The sequence below is a fragment of the Wolffia australiana genome, chromosome 19 (genome assembly GCF_029677425.1).
Source record: "Wolffia australiana isolate 7733 chromosome 19, ASM2967742v1".
Lineage (NCBI taxonomy): Eukaryota > Viridiplantae > Streptophyta > Magnoliopsida > Alismatales > Araceae > Wolffia > Wolffia australiana.
Genome location: NC_135853.1, coordinates 10,052,501 through 10,067,063, shown reverse-complemented (window position 1 = coordinate 10,067,063; position 14,563 = coordinate 10,052,501). Strand labels below are relative to the sequence as shown.

Below are 14,563 nucleotides of genomic sequence, written 5' to 3'. Positions count from 1 at the left end.
CCAAAAAGTGACATTTCATTTGAATCTGAATTGACTTTCTAACACTAAGATGAACATGAAACTTTGGCAGACAACCTTGACGGTTGACGGAAGATGTCAATCGCCTTTCATCCTAGAAAGCGACATTCACCTGAACCTTAATTGACTTCGTAACATTAAGATGGAGATGAATCTTAGTTGATGCGAGCCGAGCCCTACAGTGGCCCTGGGAGGGAAGGAGATGCAGGATTTATTAAATAATAGTTATTTAAAATGTGATCAACGGTGATTATGAAGGTGCATGAATTTAATAAATAGGTGCATGAATTTAATAAATAAATAAATAACAAAATGGCAGGAGATGGAGGGAGGGTTGACACCTAACCCATTTGGGGAGGCGGCGTCAAGAGCAGATTGCGGTCAACCCGGCTAGCAAGGGAGAAGAAGGGCGATAGATCGAAGGTTTTTAGTTCGCAGATCAACCACAAGTCGCCATTTTTTGGTTTTCGATCGCGATAGATCGTGGGGGAGCGAGCATTTTGCCGTTCATCCATCGCCGAGTGGCCCCCGGTTTCTGCCGAAAATCTAGGTAGTTGTTGCTCTCTTTCTCTGATTTTCTCTCTATCCGCGCGGGTTTTGATTCCTGCCCGTATTTGTTTTTTCCCTGCTGTGTTGAGGGGCAGCCTAAATTCTTGAGAAGAGTGTTTTACCGGAACTAAGAAATAGACCCTAAAAGCTAAAAGAGGGTATCCTGAGCAATTGCAAGAATTGGGTTCATTGATATTCCTAGTATAGTAGATGCTATCACACATATACTCATACTCAATTCGATGGAATTGTTTGATCTTAAAGTGGATTTTCTATGATTTCACAAGTGAGGGGTTATTTCTTGGTTTTTTCCCAACAAAATATGCGGTCTATCTCTGTCTAAGGATGTTATAAATCACCCACCTTTCGATATTGGCTCTGGAATGGCGAGGAACGAGGATGATCCAAATCTTTCCATGTAGAATTTCTTCGTCGCTTGCTCTGTTCTGAAGAAAATGGCCCTAATTCTTGAACTATTTTGTGATGAATTTTCCGAGATGTGGGCTGACGAATCCGGTTGGAATTTCGGATTTTCCTGTCATGATGCAGAGGTGGAAAATGTTGGGGCTTACCATGCGGGCGCTAACGGCTGGGAGCTCTCTCAACTCTGTAAGGAACATCAAATCATCGGCGATCTCATTGTTTTTATCCAATATCTTCATGCTGTTTTTAATTTTTTTCAATATCCACTGTTGCTTGTCTCTTGAGCAGCCGTTGCGGAGAATTCTGCCCGGGGTTTCAATGTTAGAAAGAGGTTTTTCGACTCTAGGAAAAGAGGTGAGGTTCTTGAATGGCTACTTCCTCTCAGCTTCTTGTCTTTTGATACATTGTTATTTTGTATCTAATTCTTCTAGTTGGGTTCAAATGGTCCTAAATTTTCACTCACTCCCTTGCGTGAGCATCTTAGATTGTTTTTATGGAGTTGCTTAAAGCAGTATCTTCATTCGGTGTATGTTTACTTGCCATTTTGTGTTTGAAAACAAATCTCCGTTTCATCATCTATCGAGTTTTTACATCAGGGTTTCAATTTTAGAATTCTGCCCGAGGTTTCAATGTTAGAAAGAGGTTTTTCGACTCTAGGAAAACAGGTGAGGTTCTTGAATGGCTACTTCCTCTCAGCTTCGCGTCTTTTGATACATTGTTATTTTGTATCTAATCCTTCTAGTTGGGTTGAAATAGTCCTAAATTTTCACTCACTCCCTCGTGTGAGCATTTTAGATTGTTTGTATGGACTTGCTTAAAGCAATATCTTCATTCGGTGTATGTTTACTTGCCATTTTGTGTTTGAAAACAAATCTCCGTTTCATTATCTATCGAGTTTTTACGTCAGTTTTTTCTGCGCAAGGTACGATCTTACCATTAGTTTGACTGAAGTTCAATGTTTTATTAGATCACTGTTCGAGAAGCTCTGAACTCAGCACTGGATGAGGAGATGTCTGCTGACCCGAAGGTTTTTCTTATGGGCGAAGAGGTAGCCTCTCGGACCGCAAATTTCTGTTTTAATTCTTCAGGTCTCGATAATCTGATACTTGCGTTGCATGTACAGGTTGGAGAGTATCAAGGGGCTTACAAGGTTTGATCCTCACTTATAACTCTGATCTATTCATTATTCTCTATTATATCCTCAATTCGGGGTCTCTTTTTGTGTTCTCGTATCCTAACTCTCCATCGTTCCTAGATTACGAAGGGACTTCTGGAGAAATATGGTCCTGAGAGGGTTCTTGATACGCCAATCACGGAGGTCATAAACCCATTAATTTTATTTTAATAATGTCATTTTTGTTCGGTTCTATGATTTTATTCTGCATCCACTTTGTTACACATAACCTTTAATCAACTTCCATGCGCTGTTGGGAAGATTATGGCCAGGCTATGCCGTCATTTTTTAACATGATCTCTTTTCTTTATCTTCTAATGTTTGTTTACCTATTATTCCTCGTTTTTCTTCACAGGCTGGATTTACTGGGATCGGTGTTGGAGCTGCTTATTATGGTCTTCGACCAGTCGTTGAATTCATGACTTTCAATTTCTCCATGCAGGTTTCACTTCTACTTTATTTCCGTATTTTTTTATTCTTGTTCGGAACATTGCTCAACCCTTCTAGAAATGCTGTGAGGGCATTACCGATCGATCTTTCTTGTCTACTTTTATGAAGTTAAAAATACAGATTTTCCTCAAAACTGATCTTTTATAAAGGAATTTTCTGGAAAACTAATGAAAGATCATAAGTGCATTTTCCTCATCAGTATCATAAATTACACTGATTTATGTGACTTCTCTTGGGTTTAACAGAAGTGATTGCCTCTATGTGGTTTCTCTTTATTTTGATTTCTGTCAACCTACACGCAAGAAATGATTGAATAGTTCTTTCCAAAAAATAGTGATTGAATAATATTTCCTGTTTTTCTTGCTATTTGCGGTAAAAAAAATGACTCTTCTCAGAACAGTTAAAGGTTTCAATTGTACTATATTTTAGCGTCCTATTATTTCCCATGAGAATTCAACCGTTTCTCTTACGCATCTGCCAGTTGCAGTTTCGTTTCTGTTATGTTCACTCTAGGGACTCGGTGAACGTAGATGTCCCGGGATGAAAAAAAGATTAGTACTCAATCACCGTCATGAGACAGTAATCGATCCGTGAACGGGATTAGGGGGAAAGAAGAGATCAGATGAAAAACGGATGGAAGGATCGACGGGCGCAACGGACTTTTTCGATCCTGGAATGTAAAACTATTTCAGACAAGAATTCAAATAAGATTTTCCGAAAGTAGCAATATCCAACTAAGAACTTACAATGAGGAACTGAGTTTCGAAGTGAGAGAGAGAGAGAGAGAGTAATGCAGGACGGGATGATAGAAGAAAGAGAAGAACCAATGGATTGACTCCTCTAAATCCTAGAGAATCTCTCTGACTTCAGCTTGAAGCTGCGTCTCTTAATCTTCAAGACAACCCTATCCTTGACCACTAAACCTGGTCTTATTTTTTAGTGTCCTGCTTCATGCCAAAATGAGTTTGAAATCAACTGCCAGTTAAGGTGCACGTGTGTGATCACGTCGCCTTCTCTGGTTCACTTGATAAGCCCACAGAGTGACATTATCAAGAAATCAGTAGATTTCTCCCCTTCTGATTGCAGGCCTCTCCCATGTCCAGCATTCAGGTACTGTCGACTCCCTCGGGAATTTCCTGTAACAGACTTCTTGAATGTTTCAATCTCCCACCTCGCCCTTTCAGATTACGTCCCTTTCAGCTGGCGCGTGTGGGTTCGGGTAGTGATCTCATTAGCCTCTATCTCCAATAAGGTCCTTGGAAGGACTTTATCATTTTTCAGCCGTAGGTTCCCAAGTTGGGAGCAATACGATGGTCTGCTGAAATGTATCTTGCGAGGAAAATTCTCCCTAGCAAGAACCTTATTATCTATAACTGGTCTGCCAAAGTGAAGAGAATTTAATTGGTGAGTTGTTCATTGTGTTGTGGAGGTGAGAAGAACCGTGAAGTAAAAAAATGTTAGAATTTTTCTATGCAATGGTATAGCTCAGTGGAAGTAAGTTTCAGCTCAATGGATATTAGATGTTGTTTTAGGATCATAGGATTTTTCTACTTGCTTAGGTATTTTCCGTGAATGCATTTCTGGTCTGCTAATTTTGTAGGAAAAAATAGTTATTTTATTGTTCATGAAGTCTGGTGCATTTTCTGGCAGTTCGTTTGGTTTGCGCTATTGTTCATGTACTGCGTAGAAATCGTTATTGTTATGGGATTATTACATGCAGGATGTGGATAATAAAATTTTCTTTCACTGAAAGTGACATCCTTAGATTTGAGGATCCGACGTGTGGGAGAATGATAACACTTATAGCCTTTCTGAGTGTTGGAAAAACCAACAAAGACACAAGGGAGTGCACGAGGGGCTAATTTAGTAGTTTGATGGGGATAGAGATGAACATAGCATTCACACCCAAAGAGATGAAGTTCCACGTCATGATGTGGCTGGGCAATGGGAAAAATGTTACTCACAACTTCTAAGGGGGTTTTTTCCTTAAGAGACGGTGTAGGAAGCCAATTAATAAGATAAGTGGAAAGCATAGCAGCTTCCCCCCAAAGCAAGTTTGGAGCATTACTCTGAATTGTCACTGCCCTGGTTTTTTATAGTATATGCCCACGCTTGTGTTCTGCCACACCGTTCTGTTGTGGTGTATGCGGACATGAGGACTCAAGGATTATACCTTGCTCTTTAAAGACGGATGCGATGGAGGAATTCATGAATTCACGACCATTATCCGTACGGAATCGTTTGATATGCGGACCATACTGGTGAGTAATCATAGCCACAAATTCGCGGATTATATTTGGAACATCCAATTTATAATTCATTAAGTGAATCCAAGTGAAACAACTGACGTCATCTGTAAGAATTAGGAACCAGCGGAAGCCATGTAAGTCCACAAATGGAGATGGTCCACACACATCACAATGAAACAATTCAAACACATTTGTAGCAGCGGAATGGGAAGTAGGATATGTTTTGCGTTTATGCTTAGCCATATGGCAAACTTGACACACAAAGTTATCCATACATAAACCTTGACAAATATCTGGGAAAAATGTTTTGAGCAAATGAAAAGATGGATGTCCCAACTGACGATGGAGAATCCAAAGTTGATCTTCCTTGTTGGAGGAAGAGCTTGACGCGAGCTTCTCCCCTGACATCGACTTCGACACCAAGGAACTTGTACCATCTTGGGAAGAGCATAAGTAATAGAGACCATCTTGTATCCTAGCTGGCCCACGCTTCAGACCCGCCACCTTGTTTTTTAAGAAATACATGTACCCGTCAAAGATCAACTTACAGGATGGAAGTTAATTCAAAAAAAAACTTGGAAGATGCAAGTTGTGCTAATCGTTGTACAGAGATAAGACTGACACAGAGTTGAGGGACGTGTAAGACGTTAGTAAGTACACCAAGAGGGTTAATCTCAATACTTCCAATCCCAGCAACCGCAAGCAGAGTGCCATCAGCGGTCTGGACCTTTTTAGTGCTATGACATATTTCATATTTTATAAATGCTGATTTCAAGGGGGTCATATGGTTAGTAGCACCAGAACTAGTATCCATGTTACAGATGAGACATGCAATTTTTTTGCAATTGAAAGACTCAAAGCGGTACCTGAGTGAACAAGGGATGTGGAGCCAATAAATTCAGTGGCCTTCAGTTGATTCCTGAGGATGTGCAGTTTGTAATTTAATCCAGAGAGCTCACTGTTGTTGTCCACTTCCTGCACATGGTTTCTTTCTTCTGTAGTAATCATACTGTTGCTTTTGCTATGCAGTTTTTCAGCCCAGGCAGGGCGGCCATGGAGTTTCCAGCAGGTGTCTTTCGTATGGCAATGGCGTCGACAATGACAGCACCATAACTGGTCTTTGTCATCTCCATGTGTCCCCTTAGGTTGTATCTTCTTGGGTCCTTCTGATATAGTTGATGCAGGGGTTCTGATGGCCTGATTAGTATGTGACGGTTGTTTGACAATACAAGCTGAATTTTGAAGTGTAGAAACAGTTGGAGGGGTCAGACGACTCTCTTCTTTGTGAATCTGACTAAATGTATCTTCAAAATTCAGTTTATGCTCACGGTTGAATAGCTGAGCTCTAGCAGTTTCGAATTCAGCTCGTAGTCCCTTTAGGTACTGTTACACCTGATCACATATTGTCTATCCACTGAATTTGCCGCAGGTGGACGGTAAAAATCAATTTCCTTCCACAAGGCTTGAAGTTCATTGCATATTCTAATGCCGAGATTCATCTTCCCTCATTGAGAATCTCTGCTGAGCTAGATCCCATACTTCTAGAATAGCCATAGAAGATGAGCAGCACGTGAGCCCCACGTGCTGTGTAATTAATCCCGTGACAATTATGTTCATGGATTTGAGAAAAAATGTCTGTTTTAGGCTTCTGTAACACCATTATCCATAAAATTTTGGCTCCAAAGCTTGGCTTGCTCGAAATAACTTATTTTCTTCCAAATTGAAATTGACCCTCTAGTTTAAAAGCTGAGTCAATTAAAATGATCTGATTTCCCCTCAATGGAGGTGGTTGTGTTGGGGAAGGAGGTGGATGGCATTCTTTTCAACTTTTGTCTTCTCTAGAACTTTAAAGTTTTCTCTCTTTATTCTTTAGCAAAAGATGGGCAGTTTTGATTTTATTCTTTTTGTTTTCTAACATTTTCCCGACTCCCCATATCATAGTCATCTTACTTAATGCGAGGACTTGCCACGTTTCTTTTCAGGCAATCGATCACATCATCAATTCTGCAGCGAAGATGAATTACATGTCCGCAGGTAACATATCTGTGCCCATCGTTTTCAGGGGGCCCAACGGTGCTGCCGCAGGAGTCAGCTCCCAGCACTCTCAGGTATTTTAGAAAATTTTGAACTTGGTTCGATTCCTAACTCAATCAGCTACATCCATCTAATGCATGGGTTCACTCCATTAATCATTGTGATTGCTGGGCTAATTACTCTTGCATCCAATGCAGTGTTATGCAGCTTGGTATGCTCATGTTCCTGGGTTAAAAGTTCTGAGCCCATACTCCTCTGAAGATGCTAGAGGTCTTCTGAAAGCTGCCATCAGGGATCCAGACCCTGTCGTCTTCCTTGAGAATGAGATTCTGTAATAGTCTATTCTGTCGCTTGTTCTCAGCCAATCCAGTTGTATTTTAAACCCTTGTACTTAGTAGCTCAACTCTGTCTTCTGCAGGTATGGGCAGTCTTTCCCTATTTCAGAGGAAGCTTTGGATTCCAGCTTCTGCCTGCCCATCGGCAAGGCAAAGGTTAGTACTACCTGATGATGATAAGTTTTATTCATTACCATGTTCGGTTGTTTCTTGTATAGACTAAATGACTGGAGAGATTAAATAAAATGTCTGACCGACTACAGTTAATGCATGGCGGTAGACATTCTAAAATGGCAAACATCTAATCGTCCTACATCTCCGTCCAATGTTTAGAAGATCGTAATGAAGAAATATTATATTTGCTGTATATAAGTTGTCCTAACATCAAATAATGATAAGTTATCTTTCAAAAACAATTAAATACTGATAAGTTCCAATTAACATCGTACTTTTTTGGTCTGGATTCTTGTATCTTTCCTATCAATGGTCACCAAACAAGTTCATCTAATGTGGTTTTATCATACGATTGATAATTGGATCATTCTCTTCTGTCCCACTTGTGTTTGCTTCATTTCGGATCTCAACGTTTTTGCCAATCTTTATGGATATAGTCCACCTTCAACTTTCCGTCCCTTGGCAGATTGAGCGGGAAGGGAATGATATCACCATTACAGCATTTTCCAAGATGGTGGGATATGCCCTACAGGTGCACACACTCTTCCAGCTCTTGTTTCATTTCTCGGCCACTATTTAGTATGCAATAAGATGCTGTAAAAGGTTGTGCATTGTCTGTAACTTACACCTTTTCCTTGTCCTTGATTGAAGGCGGCAGAGGTGCTTGCAAAGGAAGGGATCAGTGCAGAGGTTGGCTATTGTTAACGGGCGATTTGCTGTTGAAACAATTTCATTTTTTATTGGTTGCTGATCTTCAACCATCTCATGTTTTCTTGTTTGATAGGTCATAAATCTCCGCTCCCTCAGACCACTGGACAGAGCCACAATCAATGCCTCTGTCAGGAAGACCAACAGGCTAGTTGCCGTTGAGGAGGGCTTTCCTCAGCATGGCGTTGGCGCTGAGATATGGTTGGCTTCCCTCCCATCATCTTTGTTAAAGTCATCATTATCATCGTCATCACCATCATCATGATCTTGATCATTCCCAACTTGCGTTTTTTGTTGCTCTTGTGGTTGAATTTGAGTCAAAGATCACACTTTCACGTCATCATCTTATGCTTGAGTATCACTTTGATTGTCATCATGCTCATCATCACGAGCATCAGCAATCATTACAGTTGCTACTTGCTGCTGCTGGATAAGTTTCATTGTGATCATTTTCATCATCCGGGCCATTCTGCTGCTACTACCAACATAGTTAGCATAATTCGTCATTATCATCATCATTGGCATCATGACCTATAGTCGCTGTCATGCCATGATCCTGAGGAGCCTTTCCGGCCTCGTGTCCTGCTTGTAGTGCATCAGTTGTGGAGGAGAGCTTTGAGTACCTCGACGCGCCAGTGGAGAGGATCGCCGGCGCTGACGTGCCCATGCCATACGCCGCCAACCTGGAAAGACTTGCTGTTCCACAGGTAAAAGAAGCTGCCCTTTCCTCACCACTAGACATGGTTGTTCTGTTTTGTTCGTTTTAAACGAACAAAAAATTCACACTAAAGAATCGCACAGGGCCTTGTTCTTTGTTCTGTTCTTTTTTTTCAAGAAATGAACAAAATTCGCACATATTCGCACAAATTCGCACATTCGCACAAAACTAGAACAACATTCCCACAAAGCGAACAAAATCCCCGCACACGCGTCTGTGCGATGTTCTGTTCGAATTTGTCTTTGTTCTGTTCGGAAATCCGAACAGAACTAACAATTCGCACAAAAAGAACAGCGACCATGTCTACCTGCTCCAACTTGTGGGCATGATGCTTGTATTGTTAACTTCTCGTTGCTGATATGGTTTCTGCATGTTAACAGGTGGATAACATTGTGAACGCGGTGAAGAGGGCCTGCTTCAGATCAGTCCCCCGGGCTGCGACTGCATAGGCCGTCGTCGTCGTCTGTTCTTCCCCAAGTCAAAAAGCTAGTGGCTATGCAGTCTGTTCTGCACCTGGAATAATTCTCTTACTCTTGCTGTCTCCTTCTTTCCCGTTCGTCTTGGCCGTTTTATTCTGGCCCTCCTGTCCCCCTTCGGCGGTGAGGATAACTGAACCGGCTGTCTCATCTTCCATCTCCTTCTCGCGTTTCTGTCATCTTTTCAAACTCTTTGTCTGGCAAAGAAGCTTTTAAGAGTACTGAAGAGTAATGAGATGGGTTCTTCAGGTGTTCATGCATGTGCCTTTAGACTTGGCATATGAGAAGGGAACAAACATAAGAAACCCTGGACAGGATCAGCTGAGAAGATTGGTGAAGTTTTGTGCGCTTTTGATCATAACGCATTTGAAGCATTCAACAAGATGAAGTAGTGAGCCAGATGAGTGAAACTTCTGAAGCGTGGGTCCAAAACACATCTCTTGCCACTTCTTCAGCCTGCGCATGATTCATGATTGAGAAAATTACAGGTTAATTACAGATATTTTAGCCGGAAGAAGAATAATATACTTATTGATGAATTTTTTTAAAAACAATACAGTACCTCCGATCTTTCTAGTTTCAAGATTTCCCACTTCCTCATGGGATAGAAAATCAACCATTGGTCCATACAGATGCCAGTCCTTTCTCTTCCTGATTTATATTGAAAAAAATGAGACATCTGAAGGGATATTCATATGAAAATAGAAAAAAAATCACAATAAAATGGTTCTTTTTCATGAAGTATTAAATGGCATGCTTGCTTGGAGGGCATAAATAGATGAGTGGGAAATATATGATCAAAATGGATGCTTGCTAAGTATTTTAAATCTGAGAGTAAGAAAGAAACTTCAGTTACCGAATCACACTGGCTTTGCTGCCGAACGACTTGGACAGGTCGAGCCCACTGCCAGCTCCTTTACTGTGAATGTAACCACATTTTACTCATTTTTCATTACCACACATTGACTACTTCTGTCGGCGAGACAGAGAAGAGAGAGAGAGAGAGAGAGAGAAGAAGAAGAAGAAGAAGAAGAAGAAGAAGAGAGAGAGAAAGAGAGAAGAAGAAGAAGAAGAAGAAGAAGAGAGAGAGAAAGAGAGAAGAAGAAGAAGAAGAGATAGAGAGAAGAAGAAGAAGAAGAGATAGAGAGAGAGAGAAGAAGAAGAGAGAGAGAGTCTGAAAGAGAGAGAGGGAGAATGAGAGTGTGAAAGAGAAAGAGAGCGTGAAAGAGAGAGAGGGAGAAAGAGTGTGAAAGAGAGAGAGAGAAAGAGAGTGTGAAAGAGAAAGAGAGTGTGAAAGAGAGAGAGAGAGAGAGAGAGAGAGAGAGAGAGAAAGAGAGTGTGAAAGGGAGAGAGAAAGAGAGTGTGAAAGAGAGAAGAAGAGAGAGAGAGAGTCTGAAAGAGAGAGAGGGAGAATGAGAGTGTGAAAGAGAAAGAGAGCGTGAAAGAGAGAGAGGGAGAAAGAGAGTGTGAAAGAGAAAGAGAGTGTGAAAGAGAGAGAGAGAAAGAGAGAGAGAAAGAGAGAGAGAGAGAGAGAAAGAGAGTGTGAAAGAGAGAGAGAGAGAGAGAGAAAGAGAGTGTGAAAGAGAAAGAGAGTGTGAAAGAGAGAGGGAGAAAGAGGGTATGAAAGAGAGAGAGGGAGAAAGAGAGTGTGAAAGAGAAAGAGAGTGTGAAAGAGAGAGGGAGAAAGAGAGTGTGAAAGAGAGAGAGAGAGAAAGAGAGTGTGAAAGAGAGAGAGAGAGAGTGTGTGAAAGAGAGAGAGAGAAAGAGAGTGTGAAAGAGAGAGAGAGAGAAGAAGAAGAGAGAGCGAGAGAGAAGAAGAGAGAGAGAGAGAGAGAGAAGAAGAAGAAGAGAGAGAGAGAGAGAGAGAGAGAGAGAGAGAGAGAGAGAGAGAGAGAGAAGAAGAAGAAGAAGAAGAAGAAGAGAGAGAGAGAGATGGGGAAGGGAGAAGAAGAGAAGACTCAGTTACAGAGACTCAGGGAGGGGAGAGAGAGATGGGGAAGGGGAGGGGAGAAGAAGAGAAAACTCAGTATCGGGGCTCAGAGAGAGGCTAGAGAGAGAGTGTACGAGTTAGAGAACTGGTCCATTCTTCTTCCCTTCTTGCTCACTCTGATTTCCCTTGCAGACGCAACGCCTTGGGCAACCAGCTGTGAAAGATTTGCTTGATAAAAACGAGGAAAACAAAGGATGGGGACCATCCTTAAATCATGACGAGAAGTAATCTGCTTCAATAATTCATGGCTCTGAAGGACATAAAAGTTATGGGGTCTCTTTCCTCATTGTGTTTTTAAAATGAAATTCAAGACAGATATGACTGTAAGTCTGAAAGAGTTGAAAATTCCAAGGTGACACTAAAAAGAACATGTTTTATGCAAAACATTTGAGTGTGGGGATGTCATATGGTTTCATAAAAATCTATGATCAATTACAACTTATTTACCAAACTGATAAGATCTTTCCAAAGATCCTATTGGAGGAAGAGGCTAAGGAGATCACAAGACGCACTCACATGTGCCAGCCGAAGGGCACCTGTCTAAAGGGCAAGGTGAGAGATCCAAGTCATTCAAGAAGTCTCTCATGGGAATTCCAAAGGAGGCAACCGAGAATGGTCGAAGGCTGCGACAGAAGAGGAATTTATTGACTTCTCCATTTTATCCATATATCTTTCCCTCTTCGCTTTATCCAATCTCTTCCTTCCACTTACTCTTGTTCACTGTCTCGTGTCAGTGATCAAGTACTATTCTTAGTAATTGATACGACCAGCAGGAAGCTAGCGGGCCTGCTCAAAAGGGAAACGGGCCGGGCGTGGGTTTTCCACCCTCTGCCGGCCTGCCCCGCTATCAGGCGGGCCCGTTTCGGATGGCCGACCCAGAAAATGGGCCTAATAGTGGGATTTTCCCCACTACAGGCCCACCCTGGGTCCCCTTGGGCCCAAACCAACCAGGGGACCTGGTGAATGAGCCAGCCATGGGTTTCCTACCCAAGACCAGCCCAACCGGACCCCTGGCCGACTGTTTCCCCGGGGGCAGTCTCAGCGGCACTCACCGCCCGGGAAACCGCCATGTGCTGCCGGTGGACCGCCGCGAGCTGCCCACGGTCCCGCCACGATCCGCCAGCAGACCCGTCATGCACCAGGCGGGGAACTGCCGCGTGCCGACGGTGGACTGCCGCGAGCTGCCCACGGTCCCGCCACGATGCGCCAACAGACCCGTCGTGCACCGGCTGGGGAACCGCCGCGCGCCGTCTGCAGCTCCGCCGCTAGCTGCCCATGGACCCGCCGCACGTCAACCCGCGAGCCGCCCGCGGACCTGCCACATGCCACTGGTGGACACGCCGCAAGTTTCAGCACCAGCTTGAGGACAAGCAGTGTTTTCAGGAGGGAAGTATTGATACGACCCCGACGTATCTAGGTCTCTTTCATCATTTAGCCCAATAGGGGCATTTAGGTCATTTGGACCTTCTGTAATCCCTTTAAAATAGAGCAGCCCTCCCTTGAGGAGGTGATACGACCCCGACGTGTCTAGGCCTTTTTGTTCATTTACCTCACTAGGGGCATTTAGGTCATTTGGACCTTTTGTAATCTCTTTAAATAGAACAGCCCTCCCTTGAACAGGGCAGCCAAGAAGTATTCCAGAAATGTGTTTGGCTCCCTCCGGCGACGTCCATTCCGCCGGACCCCTATGGTAAGCGATGTCCACTCCACCTGCCTCATCCTGCCGTAGTCCATCCCGGCACGCCGACGACCATCCCGGCGCCTTCTCCCTCCTTGTCTTCTCACCGATACAACCAGCAGGTTCGTATCAGGAGGACAGCCAAGAAGTATCACAAGAATGTGTTTGGCTCCCCCCAGCGACGTCCATTCTGCTGGACCCCTCTCGTAGGCGACGTCCATTCCGCCTGGCCTCATCCTTCCATAGTCCATCCCGGCGACTTCTCCCTCCCTTCTCGTCTTCTCCCCGATACGAATCAGCAGGTTCATATCATTAATCGCTGGATTTTCATTTTTTGAAGAAAGGATATTCCTAGGAAGGATATTTACGTCACCGATTTGCTAGAGTGAACGTAATGCAAACCCACAGCAATACTATGTTATATTTATTCAAATAATTTAATACAACAGAGAAATTACCTCGTAAAGCTGTTCCCTGATTGCAACAGCAATCGCAGGCTGCAAACAAGAGATTTAATTTTTCAACAGTTGACAACAGAATTATGATAGATAACAACGAAGACACATCTTAAAGTACATACCCCACTTGCACAATGCTGACAATCAAAATGGAAAACATCACGGGACATTATGCTAAACAATATACTTCCCTATAGTTTAAGACCTGAAAGGAACTTTCTTGTAACAAAATAGATAAGCTCTACAGGCAGATCACGAAAGCGCTGTTGTACACGACGGAGGATTTTAGTGGACTTCGAAAGGTGACTTTGAGATAGTTTGCAACACCCAGAAGAGTTCAATCAAAAGTTGGTGTCGAATTCTTACTCCAACTTCAGGGTCGTTGATATTTAAATCTCTGCAAAAGGTTCTCGCGAATTCTTCCGGGTCGCTGTCCAAATTTCCCAAATCCTGAAATGGATGCCGCATAAACACAAGAAAGAGAGAACACAGAACACATATCCATTCTCTTTAACATGAAAACAGAAGGCCATATACTTATTCTTATGAAATTAGACAGCTCACCCATTGAAACTGATCCCTGATGATAGTGTTATTTACACGCAGGTCAACCTGAAAGAGGATATTATATTGTTTCAGAGGAAATAAAATGTCAGTATGAAGTATTCCAACGGAGTATTCTGAATGTTTGAACCTTCAGAAGTACAATCTTCTCATTACAGTACATCACTTGGCCTTCTAATGACCGAAACTCTGCAAGCTGGCTCTGTAAGAAAGCCAATATTCCAAATGGAAAGATGTTAAGAGATAAAAAGGAATGCGATGAGGCCGTTCAAACACATAGTCAATATATCATGAAAGAGTGTGATTATTATGAATGCGACTGATATAACTATTTTCAATACACAAGGAAAGAGGTCCTACTTGAATGGATTGGGCAACATGAGTGATGAATGTTGGCGGCAACTTAAGATCTTTAACAGTCCGTTTTGCAAAACTAATGATCTCAGAATCCGGATCTGCAGGCCATAAAAAGGGTTTAGTTCTTTTGAAATAAAAATATCAATCTCAGGAAAAAGACATAATATTTTACCTAAGACCAACATGGGAAAATAACACGACCAAATAT

General features: G+C 42.5%; 2 protein-coding genes across 3 annotated transcripts in view; one reads left to right on the top strand and one right to left on the bottom strand.

Annotated features, from left to right (window-relative positions):
• The first annotated feature begins 335 nt into the window (after positions 1-335).
• On the top strand, positions 336-9,562 carry MAB1 (Transketolase family protein). 2 transcript variants are annotated; one of them, XM_078590333.1, is made up of 15 exons: positions 336-568; positions 1,097-1,176; positions 1,279-1,344; positions 1,958-2,038; positions 2,114-2,140; positions 2,246-2,308; positions 2,520-2,606; positions 6,846-6,971; positions 7,095-7,228; positions 7,316-7,388; positions 7,873-7,938; positions 8,058-8,096; positions 8,191-8,315; positions 8,707-8,821; positions 9,213-9,562. In XM_078590333.1, the coding sequence occupies exons 2-15, from the start codon at positions 1,108-1,110 to the stop codon at positions 9,279-9,281; spliced, it is 1,140 nt and encodes a 379-aa protein (XP_078446459.1). In that variant the 5' UTR covers positions 336-568; positions 1,097-1,107; the 3' UTR covers positions 9,282-9,562. The 2 variants fall into 2 exon arrangements, with proteins under 2 accessions (XP_078446459.1, XP_078446460.1); XM_078590334.1 differs by having other exon boundaries at positions 337-568; positions 1,117-1,176.
• Positions 9,501-14,563, bottom strand: part of BSH (transcription regulatory protein SNF5, putative (BSH)) — a 6,023-nt gene continuing 960 nt past the window's right edge. Inside the window, exons 3-11 of the mRNA XM_078590335.1 lie at positions 14,359-14,453; positions 14,129-14,200; positions 13,999-14,046; positions 13,801-13,884; positions 13,435-13,473; positions 11,373-11,452; positions 10,165-10,227; positions 9,871-9,959; positions 9,501-9,764 (exon numbers count right to left, since the gene is read on the bottom strand). Of these exons, the coding sequence (XP_078446461.1) occupies positions 9,760-9,764; positions 9,871-9,959; positions 10,165-10,227; positions 11,373-11,452; positions 13,435-13,473; positions 13,801-13,884; positions 13,999-14,046; positions 14,129-14,200; positions 14,359-14,453 (575 nt within the window). The 3' untranslated portion in view covers positions 9,501-9,759. The remainder of the gene's footprint in view (positions 9,765-9,870; positions 9,960-10,164; positions 10,228-11,372; positions 11,453-13,434; positions 13,474-13,800; positions 13,885-13,998; positions 14,047-14,128; positions 14,201-14,358; positions 14,454-14,563) is intronic.

What these genes read in the sequence shown, in the direction of transcription:
- MAB1 (XM_078590333.1), top strand. Translation starts at nt 1,108, where the DNA reads ATGATGCAGAGGTGGAAAATGTTGGGGCTTACCATGCGGGCGCTAACG. An exon ending in TTTTTCTTATGGGCGAAGAG is followed by an intron (nt 2,039 to 2,113) that starts GTAGCCTCTCGG and finishes TTGCATGTACAG; the next exon opens with GTTGGAGAGTATCAAGGGGC. An exon ending in AGTATCAAGGGGCTTACAAG is followed by an intron (nt 2,141 to 2,245) that starts GTTTGATCCTCA and finishes CATCGTTCCTAG; the next exon opens with ATTACGAAGGGACTTCTGGA.